Source organism: Hylobates moloch, unplaced genomic scaffold, assembly GCF_009828535.3.
Source record: "Hylobates moloch isolate HMO894 unplaced genomic scaffold, HMol_V3 SCAFFOLD_5, whole genome shotgun sequence".
Taxonomy (NCBI): Eukaryota; Metazoa; Chordata; class Mammalia; order Primates; family Hylobatidae; genus Hylobates; species Hylobates moloch.
In genome coordinates this window covers 99,091,580-99,112,398 of record NW_026652280.1, presented here as the reverse complement: position 1 = coordinate 99,112,398, position 20,819 = coordinate 99,091,580, and the positions used below count along the sequence as shown (strand labels likewise).

The window sequence follows — 20,819 nt, the reverse complement described above, 5'->3', positions numbered from 1 at the left end:
CTTTCTTTCATTTTTTTTTTGTGACAGAGTCTTGCTCTGTCACCTAGGCTGGAATGCAGTGTCTTGATCTCAGCTCACTGCAGCCTCCACCCCTTGGGTTCAAGCATTTCTCCTGCCTCAGCCTCCTGAGTAGCTGCCATTACAGGCATGTGCCACCACATGCAGCTAATTTTTGGCATTTTTGGTAGAGACGGGGTTTCGCATGTTGGCCAGGTTGGTCTCGATCTCCTGGCCTCAAGTGATCTGCCCACCTCGGCCTCCCAAAATGCTGGGATTATAGGCATGAACCAGCACACCTGGCCTGGAAAGATTATCTTTTTCTTTTCTTTATTTTTGAGACGAAATCTCACTCTGTTGCCCAGGCTGGAGTGCAGTGGTGCGATCTCAGCTCACTGCAACCTCTGCCTCCTGTTTTCCAGTGATTCTTGTGCCTCAGACTCTGAAGTAACTGGGACTACAGGCATGTACCACCACACCCAGCTTCCTTCTTTCCTTCTCTTTTCTTTTCTTTCTTTCTATTTTGCATTTTTGTGTATTTTTAGTAGAGATGGGGTTTTGCCATGTTGCCCAGGCTGGTCTTGAACTCCTGGCTTCAAGCAATCCACTGGCCTCGGTCTCCCAAAGCACCGGGATTACAGGCATGAGCCACTGTGCCCGGCAAGATTATCTTCGTCATATTGCTTTTTGTTTATTGGTGTTTGGGGTTTTTTAGAGTTGGAGCCTCACTATGTTGCCCAGGCTGGCCCTGAACTCCTGGGCTCAAGCAATCCTCCTGCTTCAGCCTCCTGAGTAGCTGGGACTATAGGCACCCCAGCTTCATAGCAGTCCTTAAGATTAGGAGGGGGCCAGGTGTGGTGGCTCACACCTGTAATCCCAGCACTTTAGGAGGCCAAGGAGAATGGATCGCTTGAGTCCAGGAGTTTGAGACCAGCTGGGGCAACATAGTGAGACCCTGTCTTTATTAAATTTAAAAAATAATAATAAAAGATTAAGAGAGGGAGGCTGAGGCGGGTGGATCACGAGGTCAGGAGTTCAAGACCACCCTGGCCAAGATGGTGAAACTCGACTCTACTAAAAGTCTTTCAATTCATAACCACACGCACACAAACTCTTGTCCCTAGCCCAGTCGTCTCCATTCTCCAGAGGACGATTTCACACCTTTGCCTCTCTCTTTACTCTCAGCTGCTTTATACCAAGGAGACTGTTCCCTGCTTTACACCAAGGAGACTGCTCTTGTCAAGGCCCCCAGCACCCTGCACATTGCTAACCCATTGACCACTTCTCAGTCCTCATCTAACTTGACCTTGTTTGTCACGGGAGTCTGGTCCTCAGCCTACATTGCCGATCCTTTCTTTTCTCCTTGGCCTCTAAGAGATGGAGTGCCCCAGGGCTCGATTCTCTTCTCTGTCTACACTCAGGCCCTAAGAGAGTTCCTCCAGGCCCGTGGCTTTAACGACTGTGCCTATGTTGGTGACTCTTTATCCTTCAGCTCGTTACTTTGCCTGGAACCCCAGACCGGAATCCCCACTTAAAGGTCTGACGGCATCTCGAAGTTAACATGTCCAACACTGCTACCCCGATTTCCACCTACCCCCAGTCTGCTCTGCTTATCATCTTCTCTATCTCAGCTGATGACCGCACCATCCTTTCCAGTTGCTTTAGCCATAAATCCTGGAGTCATCTTTAACTTCTATTTTCCTCTCATACTTCACATTCAGTCCATTAGTAAAACTCCATCTTTAAAATATGTCTGGAATCTGGCCAGGCGCAGTGGCTCACACTTCTAATCCCAGCAGTTTGGGATGCCGAGGCAGGTGGATCACCTGAGGTCAGGAGTTCAAGACCAGCCTAGCCAACATGGTGAAACCCTGTCTCTACTAAAAGTACAAAAATTAGTAGTGGCACGCACCTGTAATCCCAGCTACTTGGGAGACTGAAGCAGGAGAATTGCCTGAACCTGGGATGCAGAGGTTGTAGTGAGCCTAGATCATGCCACTGTACTCTAGCCTGGGCAACAGAGTGAAACTCCATCTCAAAATAAAATAAAATAAAAAATAAATACAATAAAATAGTCTGGAATTCAGGCCATTCTCATCACTGCTGCTGCCACCACCATCATCTGTTGTCTGGATTATGGCATTAGTTTTATAACTGGTCTCTTGCCTTTGCTCTGTACAGTTTATTCTCCACACAGCAGGAGAGTGATCCTTTAACAGTTTGGTCACTCCTCTGCTCAGAACCCTCAGCGTCTTCCCAAAGCACGAAAACGATAAAGCCAAAGTCTTCACAATGGCATACAAAGCCATGTATGATGACCCCTCCCACCTCATCTGGCACTCTTCTCCCTTGTTCTCACCCCACTGGAGCAACCGTGGCTGCCTAGATATTCCTAGAACACGCCATGCACACACCTGCCTCAGGACCTCTGAACTAATGGTTCCCTCTGCCTGGACCATTTTTCTCATCAGGTATCTGCATGCCTTGTTTTCACTCTTTCTTCAGATCTCTATTCAAATGTCAGTGTCCAGTAAAGACTTCCCTGACCAAATTACATTATATATTTTATTTTACTTTTTGAGTTAGGTGCTCACTCTGTCACCCAGGCTGAGTGCAGTGGTGTGATCGTGGCTCATGGCAGCCTCGACCTCCCGGGATTTAAACAATCCTCCTGCCTCGGCCTCCCAAAGTGCTAGGATAACAGGCATAAGCCACCATGCCCAGCCCTCTTACCAAATTTTATTATTATTATTTTTTGAGATGGAATCTCGCTCTGTCACCCAGGATGGAGTGGATTATGTGATCTGGCTCACTGCAACCTCTGCCTCCTAAGTTCAAGCAATTCTCGTGCCTCAGCCTCCAGAATAGCTGGGATTACAGGCATGCGCTGCCATGCTCAGCTAATTTTCGTATTTTTAGTAGAGACAGGGTTTCACCATGTTGACCAGGCTAGTCTTGAACTCCTGGCCTCAAGTGATCCACCCGCCTTGACCTCCCAAAGTGCTGGGATTACACTACCACGCCCAGCCCCCTGACCAAATTTTATAAAAGAGTAGCATCTTCCTCATCCAGAGTTTTAACCTCCCAGCCACTCTTTCTTCTTTATTTTTCTCTGGGACATTTAACACTATTGAACATACATTACACTTGTGTATTTGTGTCTTCCACCAAAATACATACACCTGAGGGGCAGGTCTTTTGTTGTTTTTTTCATGCTAAGTACCCGGTACCTAGTGCAGTGCCTGACTATATTGTAGGTGCTTTATAAGTATTTAAAGTAAATGCATAGACTCAGAAATTGAATCGCTCAATGTGAGAACTTTTTTTTTTTTTTTTTGAGACAAGGTCTCACCATGTTGTCCAGGCTGGAGTACAGTGGCTATTCACAGGCTTGATCATAGCATCATAGCTCACAGCAGCCTTGGGTTCCTGGCAGCTTCCCAAGTAGCTGGGACCGCAGGCACACGCCGCCTCCCTGCCCAGCTATGTGAGCACTTTTGCAGAACCTGAGACCTATTGCCAAGTATCATCCCAAAGAGTGGAACTAATTTTCACTTTAACCACTAGTGGGCAGGTTCTTACCATTCTCATTTTAATGAAGGCGGCTGAGACCCAGTGAGAGAAGAGGTTTACCCCAAGTCACCCAGGACTCCAGATTCTCAGAAAATACAGTGGCAACTCAGAATACTGTGGGAGGACCAGGGGGCTTTGCAGAGGAAAGGGTTGTTTTGGCATGAAAGGACAAGGAGAGTTTCATCAAGTGGAATGAGAACTGCTATCCCGGAAGAGTACATCTTCCAGGTGGGAGATACGGTAGGAACAGAAACTCAGAGAAAGGCGGAGTCCAGGCTGCCTGGGGAAAAGCCCTCCCTCACTAAAGGGTCGGGAGGGGCCTACAGTACCCTGCGGGGAGTTTGAAATTAATTGCATGGGCCCTGGGAAGCCAGGGAGGGTTGTGAGTAGAGGGGTGATATGAGAATTGAGGCTTTTTGCTATTTGTCTGTCTGCTATCTTCTGTCTCCATTTTCTTTGTCCTTCTCTTCTGCCATGGGTTTCTCTCAGCTGCCCCAGCCCCTCCTGGCATAACTAAGATTTTCCTTTTCTATGTCACAATCCTGACAGCCCATCAGGAAGCAGAGGGAGCGAGTGAGCCAGGGTCCTCCTCAGAGCCTCGGTGCCCCCATTGCGCTGTGCCCAGAGGGGCAGAGAAAACAAGACTTGGAGAGGCAACTGGAAGGGAAGGTGCTTCCTACGCCCCCTGACTGACTCTGGGGTGCGGCCTACCCCTGCCTTCTGGAGCCAGGCCTCAGGCCCTTCCACTTCTTGGGCTGATTCTCGGTGCCTAGTACCAGCTGGTGCCAGCTGGCAGCTCTCACCGGAGACTGAGGTGGCACGCATATGGGGGAGGGGAGGAAGTGGGCAGGAGCCCAAGGGGAACAGGGGGCAGGGTCTGAGGAGGTGGAGTCAGAAGCTGCGTGGCCAGCATGGGGGTCTCATGGGATGAGGGAAAAGTGAGGCAGAGGACCCTGGGGGCTTCCAGGGGAGTAGGGGAGGTGTCAGGTGGTCCTCTGGCTCTCCTGCCCCTGGCAAGTCAAGTCCTCTCCCCACCACCAACTTTCCTCTACACTCACCCCCTTAAGCTGCCCCTGGCTAATTCTCCTTGGTCCCTTTAAGAGCTGCCTGGGAACTGGGGCACTGGAGGGGGCTGGCAGGGCCCCCACCCCCTCCCTGCCATGCCTGGCCCTGCTCCACCCCCTGTCCGGTGCAGACTCTGCTGGAAGTCTTGGACGCCTGGGTTAGGGTCTCCACTTCTGGGCTGGGGGTAAGGCTTAAAAGTGGTGGGAAAGGGGGACTGTGGTCCCTGGGGTGGGAGGGAGGGGCGGGATGCCAGAACTCTAGGACTATGGACATGGAGTGTCTGTGTGTCAACTCCAATGGACAACTCAGGGGGTGGTCCTCTGGCCTCTACTGGGGGAGGGGCAGCCTCAGGGATCTTAAGGGGCATATCCAAAGGAGCAGGATGCCTGGGTCTCCTCCTTCCACTCCCCCATCTCATTTCCCCAAGACCTTCATTTTCTAAACTCAATCAGCCACTCCTTGCCCCCTACAATCAAAGACACAGGGTCCCACATCCCCCCCGCAACAGGTGAGGAAATTGAGGCTAGACAAACCAGAGGAAATAGAATTATGTATGCTGCAGCAGGAGAAATGGAGATTAGCTTGTGGAAAGGCTCTCTCTCCCTCTCCACCCACAGAACTGCAAACAGGAGGCCTGGGTGTCCAGCTCACTCTAGCGAGTTTCTAACTGTGGCTATGGCCACCACCCTGGACTATGTCCCTATTCTCTCATCAAGACTATTTAGCTCTTTTCTGGAAGTTTTGATTCTCATATGGCAAGGCCAGGGGAGGCCCCTGAAGTCGGGCTGGGTGACCTGGATTGAAGTGGAGCCAGGTGGGATCTATAGGCTCCCCCGTTCCCTTGGGTTATTTCAGAAATGTAGCTCCTTCCTTCTCTGCCACAGAGACTGGATCCAATTCCCCTAAAAGGGAAGAAAATAGGGGCAAGGACCCAAGGATGTCCAATGGGGGTGTGAGGGCTTCCTGCAGTTCACCGGCTTCCTTCCTGTTATCATACTAGTTCAGGGTCCTCTACTCCCCACCATCTTAATCTCAAATCATGTGTCCCAGTCCCAGGGGAGAGAAGCCTGAACAAGCAGGTCCTTTCTGAATCCCCACAGCCGAGATGCAGAGGGGCAGTGAGGGTGGAGTGTCAGGAATCAGTGGGGACATGGCGGCCCCGCTCAGGGTCCACTTCCTATTTCAGCACATGCCATGCCTTCCTTGCTTCACCACAAAGCAAATGCTCAACCACCACCCCAACTCAGATCTAAAGGGGAACCAGTCTTGGTCCATGAAACCCTCTACCCGGGCCGACACCGGCACACTCATTTCCTTCCTCTTAAAACTACTATGAAGTCTGGTGGAGCCATGTTGCTCCGAGGCAGGCTGAAAAGCCATTATTTTATGGATGTGAGGAAGGGAGGGTAAATGCTCTACCCAGCATCACACAGCAGGCTACAGGCAACCAGGCCTGGGATCCAGGGCCCCTCATCCCAGACTTATGGTGCCTTTTCTAGTCTCCTGCCAGCTGAGGGAGAGGCCAGCCTGGAAGGGGCTCTTTCTTTTTTTTTTTTTTTTTGAGATGGAGTTTTGCTCTTGTTGCCCAGGCTGGAGTGCAATGGCATGATCTCTGCTCACTGAAACCTTCGCCTCCCGGGTTCAAGTGATTCTCCTGCCTCAGCCTCCTGAGTAGCTGGGACTGCAGGCATGTGCCACCATGCCCGGCTAATTTTGTATTTTTAGTAGAGATGGGGTTTCTCCAGGTTGGTCAGGCTGGTCTTGAACTCCCAACCTCAGGTGATCCGCCCGCCTCGGCCTTCCAAAGTGCTGGGATTACAGGCATGAGCCACTGCGCCCGGCCTGAAGGGGCTTTTTCAACTCCTTATTTTACCAACAAAGTTAGGGCCCAGTGGAGACAGAAGGGAGTTCTAGTAACAAGGCTGTTTAGGATCAGAGCTGGGAGAGGGCACAGGCTTGGCTCCCAAAAAGGCTCCATACAAACTGCTGCCTGCCTGTGCTCCTCCCCGAATGGGAAAGAATCCAGCTGTCTTCTTTCCCTATGCCCATCTAGTCCAGACCCTTGGAAAGTCCTTTCTGAAGTCTGCTCTCTACAGCGCAAACCTTTCCCTCTTAATACGTCTCAGAGGATGTTAGCCACAGAAGGCGTCTGGGGGAGCCACCTTCTTCTCAGGCAGCTTAGGAAGGAGAGGCAGAACGTGAACCTGGCAGTGGACCCCCTCCCTCAGAAGTCAGGATACTGTGAATAGAAGAGGGCTCCTTGGGGTTCTTGACAGAGTCTGTCCCTTGGCTTATTTGCATATTTGCATAGATATTTGTGGGCTCATTCGTGTCCTCATTGGCAAACTGAATTTGCATGGGTTTGGGCTGCAGTCCAGCCGTGTCGCCCTGACATATACACACTTCCCAGGGTAGAGGGAAACCCAGAGGAACTGGTTGTAAGGAGGAATGGGCCCCAGCTGACCCCCTGAACCCAGGTGGTTATATGTGCACGGTAGTGCCTGCTGAAGGTGGGCAAGGGAGCTGAGCAGGGACGGGGGGCTACTGTACCCCCTTTTCACCTCCTCTCGCATCTGGAGCCCCTCCTCCTCCACATGTGCGAATCCAGGAGCCACAGAAGGTGGGGCGCAGTGGGACACGGGTAGGAGGAGGAAGAATATGGGGAGATTCTAGTCCCTCCCACTTAGAGATGCGGTCGCCATGGTGACTGAGGACCAGTGAGGCGGGATGGGGTTGAGAATGGGGGTGGGGGTGTGGCAGGGGCTGAGGCACTGGGAGACCGAAAAGCCTGGCATTCCAGAGGGAGGGAAACGCAGCAGCATCCCCAGGCTCCAGGTAAGGGAGCAGGAGAGCTGACAGTTCTGAAGGGAGAGGACGGGGCCATTGTCTGGTGCTGGCTCTGCCCTAAGGAGGGGGCAGACAGAGGGGTCGGGCTATTGTGTGTGATACTCAGCGCAGCCTTCCAGAGCTAGTCAGACTGGAGGAGGGGACCTGGGAAGCTCTGGGTAAGGGGTTAGGAGGGACTGAGCTGGTGGGTGGCAAAAAGGCTGGGAGACAGTGGGGATGGGAAGAGGTGGAGGGACACAGGGGGCGTAGAGGCTTGGGGACGTCCCTAGTGCCTACACACGCTAGGCACTCAATACATATAAGTTGACTTGACTTGCTTGTGATCATAACAAGAGGGCAGATGAGGGCCAGGGCAGGTGGAGCTAAGGCAGGGAAGCCCGGAGGCAATGCTCCCCAGAACTGGGCTCTTCTGTGGGCTGCCCCTGAAGCTGAAAGGGAGGAGATGGGGGAAACTGGACCTGCCAGATCACTGGTGAAGCCAGGAGTTGCTTCTCTCCTGGCTCCAGGAGCTGCTCCTTTAGTGAAGCATCCGTGTTCTGCAGGGGCTCAGAAGAGACTGAGCGTCTGAGGCTGGTTGAAGCTCAGAGGTGGCATGGAGTCGGGGCGGGAAGCAACCTCTCCATCTCCCCTCCCGCCTCCACATCTAGACCTTTCCTCTGCACAATAGAACCTGGCAGGAAGGGGCTACCATCGCATGCTGTGTAAGGGTTGCAGGGGAGGAGCTGGACTCTGGCAGGGCAGAGGGTGCACTCAGAGTTGTTGTCGTGGCAGGACCCAAGGCTGGGCTCCAGGTCTGGTGGAGAAATGGGCTGGGGGAACCCCCAGATTGGAGCTATGAAAATGGCACGGCCCCTGTGGGCGGGTCCCTGAACATCTGACCCCTTCCCACTGCCACCCCACCTGACCTGCTGCCTGACAACATTCCCAGCCAAGGTACTTCCGCTCCGTGGCCTTGGTTTCCTCATTTGTACGGTTGTCAGGAAGGGTATGTCTGAGTACCCTGTCAGCCTTGAGCTTCTTTGATGCTGTGTGCAGGACCTGCTATATTATTTGTGGGGCCCAGTGCAAAATAAAAATGTAGAGCCCCTTGTTTAAGTATTATGAGGACTTTCAACAGAGCAACAGCAGAGCATTAAACCAAGTGTGGCCCTTCTGAGCACAGGGCCCTGTGTGGCTGCACAGGTCTCGTGCCCATGAAGCCAGCACTGGCTGGGGCCCTGCCAGCTGAGGCAAGGGAGATGGCAGTGGGGCTTGGGGTCTGACTCCAGAGACTCTGGTGTGAGGGGTGCCCTGCTGGGGGCAGGGTGCCCTTCCCATTGTGCTCTTTTTGACCAGGAGGCCCTTGCAGAGGCAGGGGGTGGTACCTCACAGCCTTCCTTCAAGGAGGTTTCTGTTCCCTCTGAAATGCTTTATTGACACAAATAAGCTTGCTCATAAGGGCCACGCTTGGGGCCAGGCGCAGTGGCTCACGCCTGTAATCCCAGCACTTTCGGAGTCTGAGTCAGGCGGATCACTTGAGGTCAGGAGTTTGAGACCAGCCTGGCCAGCATGGTGAAACCCCATCTCTACTAAAAATACAAAAAAAATTAGCCGGGCTTGGTGGCACATGCCTGTAGTCTCAGCTACCTGGGAGGCTGAGGCAGGAGAATGGCTTGAACCCGGGAGGCGGAAGTTGCAGTGAGCCGAGATCGCACCACTGCACTCCAGCCTAGGCGACAACAGAGCAAGACTTCGTCTCAAAAAAAAAAAAAAAAAAAAAAGCCCACGCTTGGTTTAATGCTCTGCTGTTGCCCTTTTGAAAGTCCTCAGAAATCACCCCAGAGATCTTGTTTCCTAGCCTAGAGTAGATAAAGCTCACTACCCTCCCAGCCCACCCTTGCCTTCTCTATCCAAGTGGCTCAGAACTGTGGACTGGGGCAGGAGGAAGGACTGAGGGACTAGGACTCTGTAGAGTCTTTGTAGCTAAGAGATTTGCTATTGAATGAGGCAGATCTGAATTTAACTTGGCTTCTAGCTGTGTAACCTCCCTTCTTGATCTGTAAAATGGGATTATGGCAGTACCTAGCTGCTAAAATTGTTGAGAGGACTAAAGCCTGATAGTGTGAACGATTCATATTGGCTAGAGGGGCTGGGGAAGAGGACGTCCGGAGTTGGGAGAATTCTGCATGTCTGGAGGAAGAACTGGGGGCAGGGCATGGAGCCTACACTTCCAGAAAGGCAGGAATAGGACATCAGGCTGGGAGTGTGGGGCTGGAACTCCCCCAACCTCCCCATATCAGAACTCCTCCCAGTGACCCAAATAAGCCAATCTGTTTAAGCAGAGAGGCCCGGGGCAGACTGGCTTCCCAAATCTAAGCTGGGGGTTGGGGAGACACAGAAGGTAGGGTCTGGATAAATGGGAGTTTCTCTTGATTCTAAGAAGCTGGAAGGGACCTGGCAACCAGCCTCTGGGAGAGTCTGGGAGAGTCCTAGGCAAGTCTTGACAGAAACGATTGTCAGGCAGGATATGTCTGAGACCAACCCCTGGGGAAATTGAGAGATGAAAGAAGGCTGAGTACCTCAGATGAGGAATTATAAGGAGTAGCCTGAGCTGTAACATCCCCCATGTTGGCTGGTGCTGTAGCAGGAGGGATGGAAGTTACACTACAGGAAGGACTTCCTGCCAGGGAGGAATGTGCATGTCAGGTGGAAGTGGATTATTTATTGGAGTTGGATTAGCCCTGGGATGTCTGTGCTCTTTAACCTGCAGTCAGCTGACCACGTTGAGTGGGCAGGAACCTGCCCACTTTGTAGGCCACGGAGTTCTTGGCGCTGGATGCCTCATTAACCCCGCGTTATGAGGCTGCCCCTGGAGCCTTTGGGGAGGGGTGAGCAGCCACCTTTGGGGGTTGGGTGCCTCCAAAGTGTGGTCCAGTGAGCACAAGTTCAGATGGGAAATGTTCTGGCCTTCCTATTGGCCTGATGTCAAAGAGTGATGGAGATTAAACTACAAGGGGGACTTCCTCAGCAAAATCATGGATAAGAGCCTAATACAATTCTTTTTTTTTTTTTTTTTTTAAAGATTCTGGCCCAGCTGAGAGTGGGAGGTTTAAAGGTTAGACCACTGCAGGGACTTCCCAGTAGGTAGGAGTAGAGAGACCCCACCTTGTGGGTAAGTGAAAAGAGGAATATGTCATGTCTCCTATCTGGGAAATCTTGAGCAAGAGGAGAAACCACTGCTAGGCTGGTTATACTGGCTGTGACATGATGGAGAGGCAGGGGAATCGCTGAAATGACCTAGAAGGGCCTCTTAAACTTTCTGGTTGGACCGAGCAGAGGAGGGAGAGAGAGGTGTGTCTCTTGTGAGGTGGGTGAACGTCTTTTTATTCCCTCCCAATCCACCAACTTCCGCCCAAGCCAGGATCTGTCACAACTCCAGAGGTGGAAATTCCGGTTTCCCTGGCCCAGAGCTCCCAGTGCTGGCTTTGGCATGATGGGCGCCTGGAGGGCCGCACTCCCGTTCCAGCCAGGCTGAGCCTTCTGTCCCCTGCCTCTGGGGCCTGGGAACCCCACTTCTTCTTTCTCCTGAATGGCACCCCCGCCCTAGAATCCAGACACCGAGTTTCCCACTGTGGCTGGTTCAAGGGTATGTGAGGTGAGATGGGTGGCTTGGGGTGGGTGGTCTTGGGGAATATTATGTAGAGGCCCAGGGAGGCAGACACAGGAGCAAGAGACAAAGGGGCCGGGGAGCTGCAGAGGCTGGGAGCCGGCCAGCCACCCCTGCCCAGGCAGCTCCCCGGGAAATGCTGATAACCAACCTAGCGGGATGGACCTTTATTGCCTCCCTGGAAGAATTGGGCCAGGCAGTCCTGACCCTCAAAGACCCTGAACCCAGCTGGGGCTGGGGGAGAGGTTAGAGCAGGCAGACTCAAACCCGGTCTGCCAACCTGGGTCAGAGCTGAGTATGTGGCACAGGTGTCAACAGATCTGAAAGTGACAGGAGAGTAAGGTCTGAGGAATTTATATTTTGGGTAGAGGAACCTGCTCCCCAAAATGTTCCCTGCCCAGAGCCAGGCAACGGTTTGGGCTTGGGCTATGAGAAGGGGGAAGGCAAAGGAGGAAAGGCAGGAAAGACTTCCTGAGAGTAAGGCAAGAAAAGGCAAACCAGAGCTGTTGGTGAGAAGACAGCAGAAGAAGCAGGATAGGGGACACCTGGGTTCCTACCCAGAGGGGACAGTGAGGTGACAGGCTGAGGCCTGGAAGGATGATGAAAGTGAGACTGTCTTAGGGCTCTTCCAGATAGGGAACCTTCCCTGCCCTAATGCCCCCCCCACCCCCAGCCACCAATACACACGCTTCTGCTTCTGCTGCCTGGGGCTCTCCTATTGGTCCCCAGGGGGAATGTGGTAAGAACTGCTCACCCAGAAAGTGCCCGGGTGCCTGTTTCCCCAGAGCTCCCTGGTGACAGTCTGTGACTGAGCATGGCCCTCCCAGCCCTGGGCCTGGACCCCTGGAGCCTCCTGGGCCTTTTCCTCTTCCAACTGCTCCAGCTGCTGCTGCCGACGACGACCGCGGGGGGAGGCGGGCAGGGGCCCATGCCCAGGGTCAGATACTATGCAGGTAAGTGTATGACGGCAGGAAGTGTGGGGATAGCAATAGAGAGCTGGAGGTGGGTGGAGGAAGGAGAGAGGAACAGAGGAGAGGGGGGAAATGGACATGGAGAAACGGACACAGAGAGAGATGCCAGGGAGAAACAGAGGGTTTTGGAGAAAGGGAGACACAGCCAGAAACAGAAGTCCAAAAGGAAAGAAAAGCCACTGGAGAGCAGATTGAGGAAAACAGGGCCACAGGGCCAGGGGCATGCTTCTTCCAGTTCTCCAAGTTGGTAATTTTTCTTTCCTTTCTTAAATATCACTGTCACCAAGCTGGGCACCTCAAACTCCTAACTGCTTCACACTCCCAGGTACCCCAAAGTCAAGGCCCATGCTAGAAGACCATATGTTGACCCGGTGAGCTGGGGCTCACCAGGCCCATGCCAACCACATAGATCATGCTGGACCATACCATGTCCAGGACCATGGGATGGCTGGTTGGAGAATGGGCCCTGGAACCCACACGCAAGCACTGCTTGGCTGGTTTCTTACTGAGACTGTGGAGGCTGCTGGCCCCCTCACCTCCAGGGAGAAGACTCCGGAAAGGATGTAGACACTGTAGGAGTTGTAGGTGACTGGGTGTGGCTGTGTCTTTAGCATCTTTCTGGGGCAATTGGTAAAGGAAATGTATATTGCCCATTGATGCAGAGACCTCCTCTGTGTTGGATGCTGGGGGTACAAACACGGATAAGCCTCAGCCCCTGCCCTCAAGGTGTCCATAGTCACAAGGGGGAAGCACATGAGCAATCAGACCATCAATACAGGGTGATCTGTTCAGCAACTGAGGGGTTTATGCAGCTCTGGGGGAGGCCTGGCCTCCAGGAGATGCTCCTCCCTGAGGCCAGCCCTTCCAGCCCACAGCCACACCAGATTCCCCAACTCCTCCCCTCTGTCCTGTGTAAGATTCCCTGAGCCTGCAAAGGTATCAATTAGCTAGTCAGCTTTCTAACTAATGCAACAGTACAAGTGCTAATGAGAGAGGATCTGAGGAGCTCCTTCCTCCTTGCTGATGTGCCAGTGGGACAGGAACATACACCCCCACCCACCCCACCATGCCAAGGTCATGGAGAGGACCTAGGTCAGCCTCCCACACCTGGCTCACCATCCCTGCCCAGGGGACATCCAGCCGTGCCCACACGGATCTTTGAAGAAAAATGCTTCCTCTCTGTTCGTGGTGACTCTACTGGTGGGAATTTCCTTTAACAGAAGAGGAAGAAAGCAGGGGTGGTTGGGGGGATGGCGAGAGGGACTCTGACATACGCCCTCCTGTCTGCATATAGCTTTGCTGCTTGTGGCTGCCAACACTTTCCTGTTGGCAAGGCGTCCTCCCCCACGGTAGTCCTCCCTGTCCCAGGCCTGGAAGAGCATCCATTGTATCTCACTTTATTTCCTGTCCCCATTACCCTGCTTCTGGCTGCCTCTCCTCTCTACTGTGGGCTCAGCACACAAAGTTCTTGTGGCTGCCGGCGGGGTGGGGTGAAGGGAAGAACTGCTGGTGGAGGAGAGTGGATCTAGCTGCCAAGGCCTGGGGAGCACACTCAGGCAACCCTTCCCCTTCCCCACTTTTATCTCAGGAGTCAGCTGCCTGCCCACCAAGTCCTCATCACTCTCTCCTTACTACCTCCAACAGGGGATGAACGTAGGGCACTTAGCTTCTTCCACCAGAAGGGCCTCCAGGACTTTGACACTCTGCTCCTGAGTGGTGATGGAAATACTCTCTATGTGGGGGCTCGAGAAGCCATTCTGGCCTTGGATATCCAGGATCCAGGGGTCCCCAGGCTAAAGAACATGGTGAGGAGTCCAGGGATAAAGAGTATGGGCTGGGAGTGAGGAGGGGGCCAGCAGCTACCCTAAGCTTGGCTACCTGTGCATGAATAACAACTCAGTTGCTGTCATCTGTAATCAGCAGTTCTCTTTATATGTATATCGTGATGATATAACAGACAGGAAATGTCGTGGCCTCACTTTTTTTTTTTTTTGAGATGGAGTCTTGCTCCGTTGCCCAGGCTGGAGTACAGTGGCATGATCTTGGCTCACTGCAACCTCCGCCTCCCAGGTTCAAGCAATTCTCCTGCCTCTGCCTCCCAAGTAGCTGGGACTAGCATGCACCACCGTGCCAGGCTAATTTTAATAGAGACGAGATTTTACCATGTTGGCCAGGATGGTCTTGAACTCCTGACCTCAGGTGATCCACCTGCCTCAGCCTCCCAAAGAGTTGGGATTATAGGCATGAGCCACCGCACCCGGCCTGTGACTTCACTCTTCACTGGTATCGTGAATAGTGATTAAATAATATTAATTGCAAAAATGGCTGATATGGAAATCATTGACATATGAGATAAACGCTGACTCAAATTATGTCAATAATTTGATATCTACCCACTAGTAGAAATCACTGATGCTTCTGTGTCTTTTTTTTTTTTTGAGATGGAGTCTCACTCTGTTGTCCAGGCTGGAGTGCAATGGCGTGATCTTTGCTCCCTGTAACCTGTGCCTCCCAGGTTCAAGCAATTCTGCCTCAGCCTCCTGAGTAGCTGGGATTACAGGTGCCCGCCTAGGTTAATTTTTCTATTTTTAGTAGAGACGGGGTTTCACCATGTTGGTCAGGCTGGTCTCGAACCCCCGACCTCAGGTGATCCGTCCGCCTCAGGCTTTCTAAGTGCTGGGATTACAGGTGTGAGCCACTGTGCCCGGCTGCTTCTGTCTTAGTCCCCCTATTAATGGGAATAACGTGAGGAAGGAAGGAAGAAAGGGAGAGAAGGCACTAGCAATATAGCAATCACCTCCATGGTTCATGTATCCTGATGTGTAGTCTGCTGACCACCTGCACATATGAGATGCTGGTTAAAAATGCAGATTCTCTAAGGCGTGACCCAGGAACCAACTTTTTAAACAATTTCCCCAGGAAATGTGCGGTTTGACAACTGCTGCCATATATACCATTCATCGTGTTAGGTGTTTTGTATATGCCACCTGGTTGTATCTGCCAGTAGCCTATGAAATTGACCAAGATCTCTCAGTCAGGAAATAGCTAAGTCTAGATTTAAACTTGGGTCTGTCTGATTCCTTAGGCTGTGTTCAACTATGGAGCTATGTCTGATATCAGTATTATTCAAGTAATAGCCATGGTCACAAACTGATGTTATTACTGCCCATCAGCATGTCACTAACCACCATGCCTGCTGGTGATTTCACATCAGAGCAGAGAAGGGAGGCGGATCACAGCTAGAACTGAAGACCTCATTTCTTTTCATCTCTCCCTCCCAACTCCCCACTTTCAGATACCGTGGCCAGCCAGTGACAGAAAAAAGAGTGAATGTGCCTTTAAGAAGAAGAGCAATGAGGTAAGTGGAGGTGGGGGAGTCGGGGTAGAGTGGGTAGAGAGCCCTGGGATCCCTAGACCATCCCTGGATGACCTCAGGTTGGGCGGCAGTGGAGGGCACTTGTTTGCATGGTTATCTCCTGGATTATGTTCTACAGAGAGGTACAGGGACTGCCCCAGCATTACCCAGCCTTTCTCCTCAGTGAGGGGGCAGCCTCTGGGGGCCCAGGAATTTGAGGCAAGTGGGCTGGAGACCTAAACTCTCTGTCTCCCTCAGACACAGTGTTTCAACTTCATCCGTGTCCTGGTTTCTTACAACGTCACCCATCTCTACACCTGCGGCACCTTTGCCTTCAGCCCTGCTTGTACCTTCATTGTGAGTTCTCTGGTGCCCAGCGCTCAGGCCCCCAAGCATCCCTTCTCACATCTACCCCCGGCTTTCCTCTGTAGCTCTGGAAAACTCTGGCCTTCCAGATGCAGGACCCTCATGAACTTCCTGGCTCCAGACCAATTTCCCTCTATGTCCCTTTCCCTTCCTTCCTCAAGCCCCTCATTTCCCAGATGTGAGACCTTGGCGTTCTGGCCCCCCAGCCTCTCTCCCCATTTAGGAACTTCAAGATTCCTACCTGTTGCCCATCTCAGAGGACAAGGTCATGGAGGGAAAAGGCCAAAGCCCCTTTGACCCTGCTCACAAGCATACGGCTGTCTTGGTGGGTGAGTATCAGGTTTCCCACTTCATCCCAACATCTGCTTTCTCCAGTCACACTGAGAAATATGGAATATTAGAGAGTTTTCCAAAAGGCAGGGGAAGCTGGGTGTAGTGATGCATACATACGGTCCCAGTTATTTGGAAGCTGAGGTGGAAGGCTGCTTGAGTTTAGGGGTTTGAGTCTAGCCTGGGCAACACAGTGAGATTGTCTCAAAAAAAAAAAAAAAAGGCCTCAGTGCCTCACGCCTGTAATCCTAGCAGTTTGGGAGGCTGAGGTGAGTGGATCACGTGACCCCAGGAGTTTGAGACCAGCCTGGTCAACACGGTGAAACCCCATCTCTACTAAAAATACAAAAGTTAGCCAGGTGTGGTAGGGCGCACCTATGGTCCCAGCTACTCGGGAGGCTGAGTCACAAGAATTGCTTGAACCCAGGAGGTGGAGGTTGCAGTAAGCCAAGATCGCGCCACTGCGCTCCAGCCTGCGCAACAGAGCAAGACTCTGTCTCACAACAAAACAAAACAAAAAAGGCAGAGGAAAGAGAGAGAGAGGGCCAGAAGCCTCAGAGCACAAGATCAGAGGGAGAATTAAGCACCCCAACCACCAGCTCCTGCTGAAATTGCCACAAAAAGTGGTGGAGAAAGATGCACGTGGAGAGACACACAGGCATGAGGGCCCGGGATGCGTATTGGGTAGAGAAGAGGCCTGAGACTGAGCCACTGTTCAACAATTGTGTGAACACTTCCTCTGGTGTACTGGGCACTGTGCTGGGTAGTACAGGAGTTATAAACAAGAAATCAGGCCAGGTGCAATGGCTCACACCTGAAATCTCAGCACTTTAGGAGGCCGAGGCAGGTGGATCACTTGAGCTCAGGAGTTTGAGACCAGCTTGGGCAATAGTATAGTGAGACCTCATCTCTACTAAAAACAAAACAAAACAAAAACAACAACAACAACAAAATTAGCCAGAATAGCGCCTGTGATCCCAGCTACTCAGGAGGCTGAGGTGGGAGGATCACTTGAGAAGGTCAAGGCTACGGTGAGTTGTGATTGGCACCACTGCACTCCAGCCTGGATGTGAGCAAGACCCTGTCTTGAAAAAAAAAAAAAAAGAGAGAGAGAGAAACCATGTCTCAATGCACTACTAGACACCAAGCATTACAGACTTTCCACCTGCCTTCCTGGAGGAGATGGACTTCGGCTTTTCAGCAGGACCTTGAAAAGATAGGTAGACAGATGGCAGGGAAGGTGTTCCAGGGAGAGAAGGGTAAGACCCAAGGTGTGGAAGTGGAAAACACAGTCAACTTCCAGGATCAGTAAGTGATTCTGCTTGGCAAGTGGTTCAGCTAGGTATGTGAGGAAGTAGCCACAGAAAGGCTGGAAAAGTGCCCAAACACGGAGGGCCACACAGGATGGCCATTTCCTGTGGAGAGAGGAAGCTAAGAGGGGTGCTTAGTGAGGAGGGGGAGCTGGCCTTTGGGGCTCCCCAGGAAGGTGCAGAACTGATGCAGGGCCCCCAAGACTGATATGGATGCCAGCCCCAGTTAGAGGCAGGTCTGTGGAGGGCAGAGGAGCCCTCCACCCCATCAGTTCTCTCTTCTCCTCTCCCCCACCCTAGATGGGATGCTCTATTCTGGTACCATGAACAACTTCCTGGGCAGTGAGCCCATCCTGATGCGCACGCTGGGATCCCAGCCTGTCCTCAAGACCGACAACTTCCTCCGCTGGCTGCATCGTAAGGACCTGACCCCGCTAGCCTCCTTTCCTGAGTCCCGGTGACCTTGCTAATTCACTCAACTTTCATTTGTGGAAGGTACAATGTGTCCATTACTGTTAGGCGCAGGGGGTATATGGCAGGGAAGAAGGCAAATCTCCGGTCCTCTTGAAGCTTTCGTCTTATGTAAACACATTAAAGAAGTACCAGTCGTCCCCACCCCACATCGCTACCCCTCGACAAGCTGTAGGACCCGAGGAAGCCTGTATCCTGGCCTCCAGGGCCAAACCAAGGGTTTTCACTCAGGCAAACCCAGGGCATCCAGGGGCTCAGTCTCTAAGCCCACCTGCCCCTCTCCCGCAGATGACGCCTCCTTCGTGGCAGCTATCCCTTCGACCCAGGTCGTCTACTTCTTCTTCGAGGAGACAGCCAGCGAGTTTGACTTCTTTGAGAGGCTCCACACATCGCGGGTGGCTAGAGTCTGCAAGGTCCGCAGCCTGGGCGGGGGGCGGGGCTAACTGGAGGAGAACCAATAGGGAGATGGCAGGGGCAGGACTGAGTGGTGGGCCCCCAATGAGAGCGGGGGGGCGGGGGGGGAACAAGCGGGCCTTGGGGGGGCGGGGCGGAGGACAAGCGGGGCTGAAGGGGCGGGGCGGGGACACGGGGGGCTGGCGGGGGCTGGGGGGACACGCCGAGCTGCGGGGGGCGGGGAGGACACGCAGGGCTGGGGGGGCGGGGCGGGGACACGCGGGGCGGGGGGCGCCCCCTGACTTTCCCTGTGCCCCCAGAATGACGTGGGCGGCGAAAAGCTGCTGCAGAAGAAGTGGACCACCTTCCTGAAGGCCCAGCTGCTCTGCAGCCAGCCGGGGCAGCTACCCTTCAACGTCATCCGCCACGCTGTCCTGCTCCCCGCCGATTCTCCCACAGCTCCCCACATCTACGCAGTCTTCACCTCCCAGTGGTGAGCAGCAGGGCTGGACCATGGGGGCTGGACACCGGACTTGACGCCAGTGAGGCCCCAGCTCGTGAGCGGAGGCAGGAATTGACATGAGCCAGCACCTATTCAGCACTTTCACATAGGAAGGCATTAAATCGTCACCACCTCTCAGGAATTTGACTCATGCCCTTTTTGTAAATGGGAAAAATAAGACTCAGAGAGGTTCTAACTAGTTTATATTCTGCCTAGTTCCAAAAGGTATAGGGAGCATTTTACAAAAGGCAAATATTAAAATCGATAAAATAGATAAAGAAATGGGAATAAAAGGAGAGTATGAGAAGCCAGGGGTAAGGCCAACACACTACAAATGCTTGTCATAAGATGTAGTATAGTCCCTGGATGCCAGCCACAAATTTAGCTCTGCACTTCCTAATGGCCAGGGCAAACAGGGAAACACCATCCTTATCAGAAGATAAAAATAAAGTCGGCCGGGTGCGGTGGCTCATGCCTGTAATCCCAGCACTTTGAGAGGCCGAGGCGGGCAGATCACGAGGTCAGGAGATCAAGACCATCCTGGCCAACATGGTGAAACCCTGTCTCTACTAAAAATACAAAAATTAGCTGAGTGTGGTGGCGCATGCCTGTAGTCCCGGCTACTCGTGAGCTTGGGGCAGGAGGATCCCATGAATCCAGGAGGTGGAGGTTGCAGTGAGCCGAGATCGCACCACTGCTCTCCAGCCTGGCAACACAGCAAGACTCCGTCTCAAAAAAATAAATAAAAATAAAGTCATTGCTTGAAGGTTGAGAAAGGTTAACCAATTTGTCCAAGGTCCCCGAGTCATGGTCTGGCCCCACAGTGTTTAGGTACCGGCTGACAATGTGTCAGGTACCAAAGGTATTTGGGGTAAGTGGGATCTGGTAGCCACAGGATCCGGAACTGAGAGCCTGGTGTATACAATAGTTAGCTTCAAGAGAGCAGAGAAACAGACCTCCTGTCTCCACAGACCAGGGCTGAGGAATAACAGTCTGGTAGTCAGGCACTGGTCGGTTCTCTGAGGACCAGGGATCCAAGAGACTCAAAGGAAGAGGGCTTTGTGTGGAGCCAGGCTAGAGCTGGTTACACTGTCCCTCCAATGGGTGCAGCCCAGTGTAGGCAGGACAGGCAGGGGCCACCCCAGGGCCTGAGCCCCAATTAATTCTCATTAAGGATAATCAGACTTCAGATCCCAAGATGGGCCTAGAGCCAGGCCCTGAGCCAGAGTCAGGGAATTCCATGGGGCTCCCTTGGCCCTTATCAACACAGTGAGGGGAAGGAGTGGTAGCTGGAGGCTGGCCCAGCTCTCCACACTCTTGCCTCCTGGGCTTTCTCACTGAGGGTGGGCCAGGGCTGGAGAGAGAGCTGCTGGTGTGGCAGAGACCACAGACAATGTTCCCTCTGGCTGTCTCCAGGCAGGTTGGCAGGACCAGGAGCTCTGCGATTTGTGCCTTCTCTCTCTTGGACATTGAACGTGTCTTTAAGGGGAAATACAAAGAGTTGAACAAAGAAACTTCACGCTGGACTACTTATAGGGGCCCTGAGACCAACCCCCGGCCAGGCAGTGTGAGTACTACCCCCCACACTGAGCACAGTCTACACACACATAATGTGCATGAAAAAACACCTATCATGGCATAGTAAATGCCCAATAAATGTTAGTGCTCTCCACCCCACCAATCTTGTCTGCTCAGACATACACCTGGTGTAGCTGCCTACATTCCACATGTGCCTAGCACCCTCTTATACGCAGAGCAGTTGCTGGAGCCATCTCCCTTCACCAAGGCTAAGTGTACACCAAATATCTGGGTATATCACTATGGAAACAATGGAACATGGGCTGTGTGCCAAGGACTGTCTTGGGCATTGCCACCTGCATTTATTATTTAACTTTTTAAAAAAATCAGAGGCCAGGCCGGGAGTGGTGGCTCACGCCTGTAATCCCAGCACTTGGGGAGGCTGAGGCAGGTGGATCACTTGAGGTCAGGAGTC

At 52.7% G+C, this 20,819-nt stretch overlaps 1 protein-coding gene across 4 annotated transcripts; it reads left to right on the top strand.

The window, feature by feature from the left end:
• Positions 1–4,735: 4,735 nt before the first annotated feature.
• On the top strand, positions 4,736–20,517 carry SEMA4A (semaphorin 4A). 4 transcript variants are annotated; one of them, XM_058439156.1, is made up of 11 exons: positions 7,439–7,470; positions 10,544–10,828; positions 11,914–12,081; positions 13,744–13,904; positions 15,395–15,457; positions 15,713–15,811; positions 16,044–16,149; positions 17,761–17,877; positions 18,220–18,344; positions 18,645–18,817; positions 20,243–20,517. In XM_058439156.1, the coding sequence occupies exons 3-11, from the start codon at positions 11,943–11,945 to the stop codon at positions 20,466–20,468; spliced, it is 1,209 nt and encodes a 402-aa protein (XP_058295139.1). In that variant the 5' UTR covers positions 7,439–7,470; positions 10,544–10,828; positions 11,914–11,942; the 3' UTR covers positions 20,469–20,517. The 4 variants fall into 4 exon arrangements, with proteins under 4 accessions (XP_032010030.2, XP_058295140.1, XP_058295139.1 ...); XM_032154139.2 differs by lacking the exons at positions 7,439–7,470; positions 10,544–10,828 and adding an exon at positions 4,736–4,819; XM_058439157.1 differs by lacking the exon at positions 10,544–10,828 and having other exon boundaries at positions 7,392–7,470.
• The last annotated feature ends 302 nt before the right edge of the window (positions 20,518–20,819 follow it).

Bases quoted from the DNA above. Each gene is read 5' to 3' on its own strand.
- SEMA4A (XM_032154139.2), top strand. From the start codon at position 11,943: ATGGCCCTCCCAGCCCTGGGCCTGGACCCCTGGAGCCTCCTGGGCCTT. The intron at 18,345-18,644 runs GTCCGCAGCCTG...CTGTGCCCCCAG, and splicing joins GGGTGGCTAGAGTCTGCAAG to AATGACGTGGGCGGCGAAAA. The intron at 18,818-20,242 runs GTGAGCAGCAGG...GGCTGTCTCCAG, and splicing joins GCAGTCTTCACCTCCCAGTG to GCAGGTTGGCAGGACCAGGA.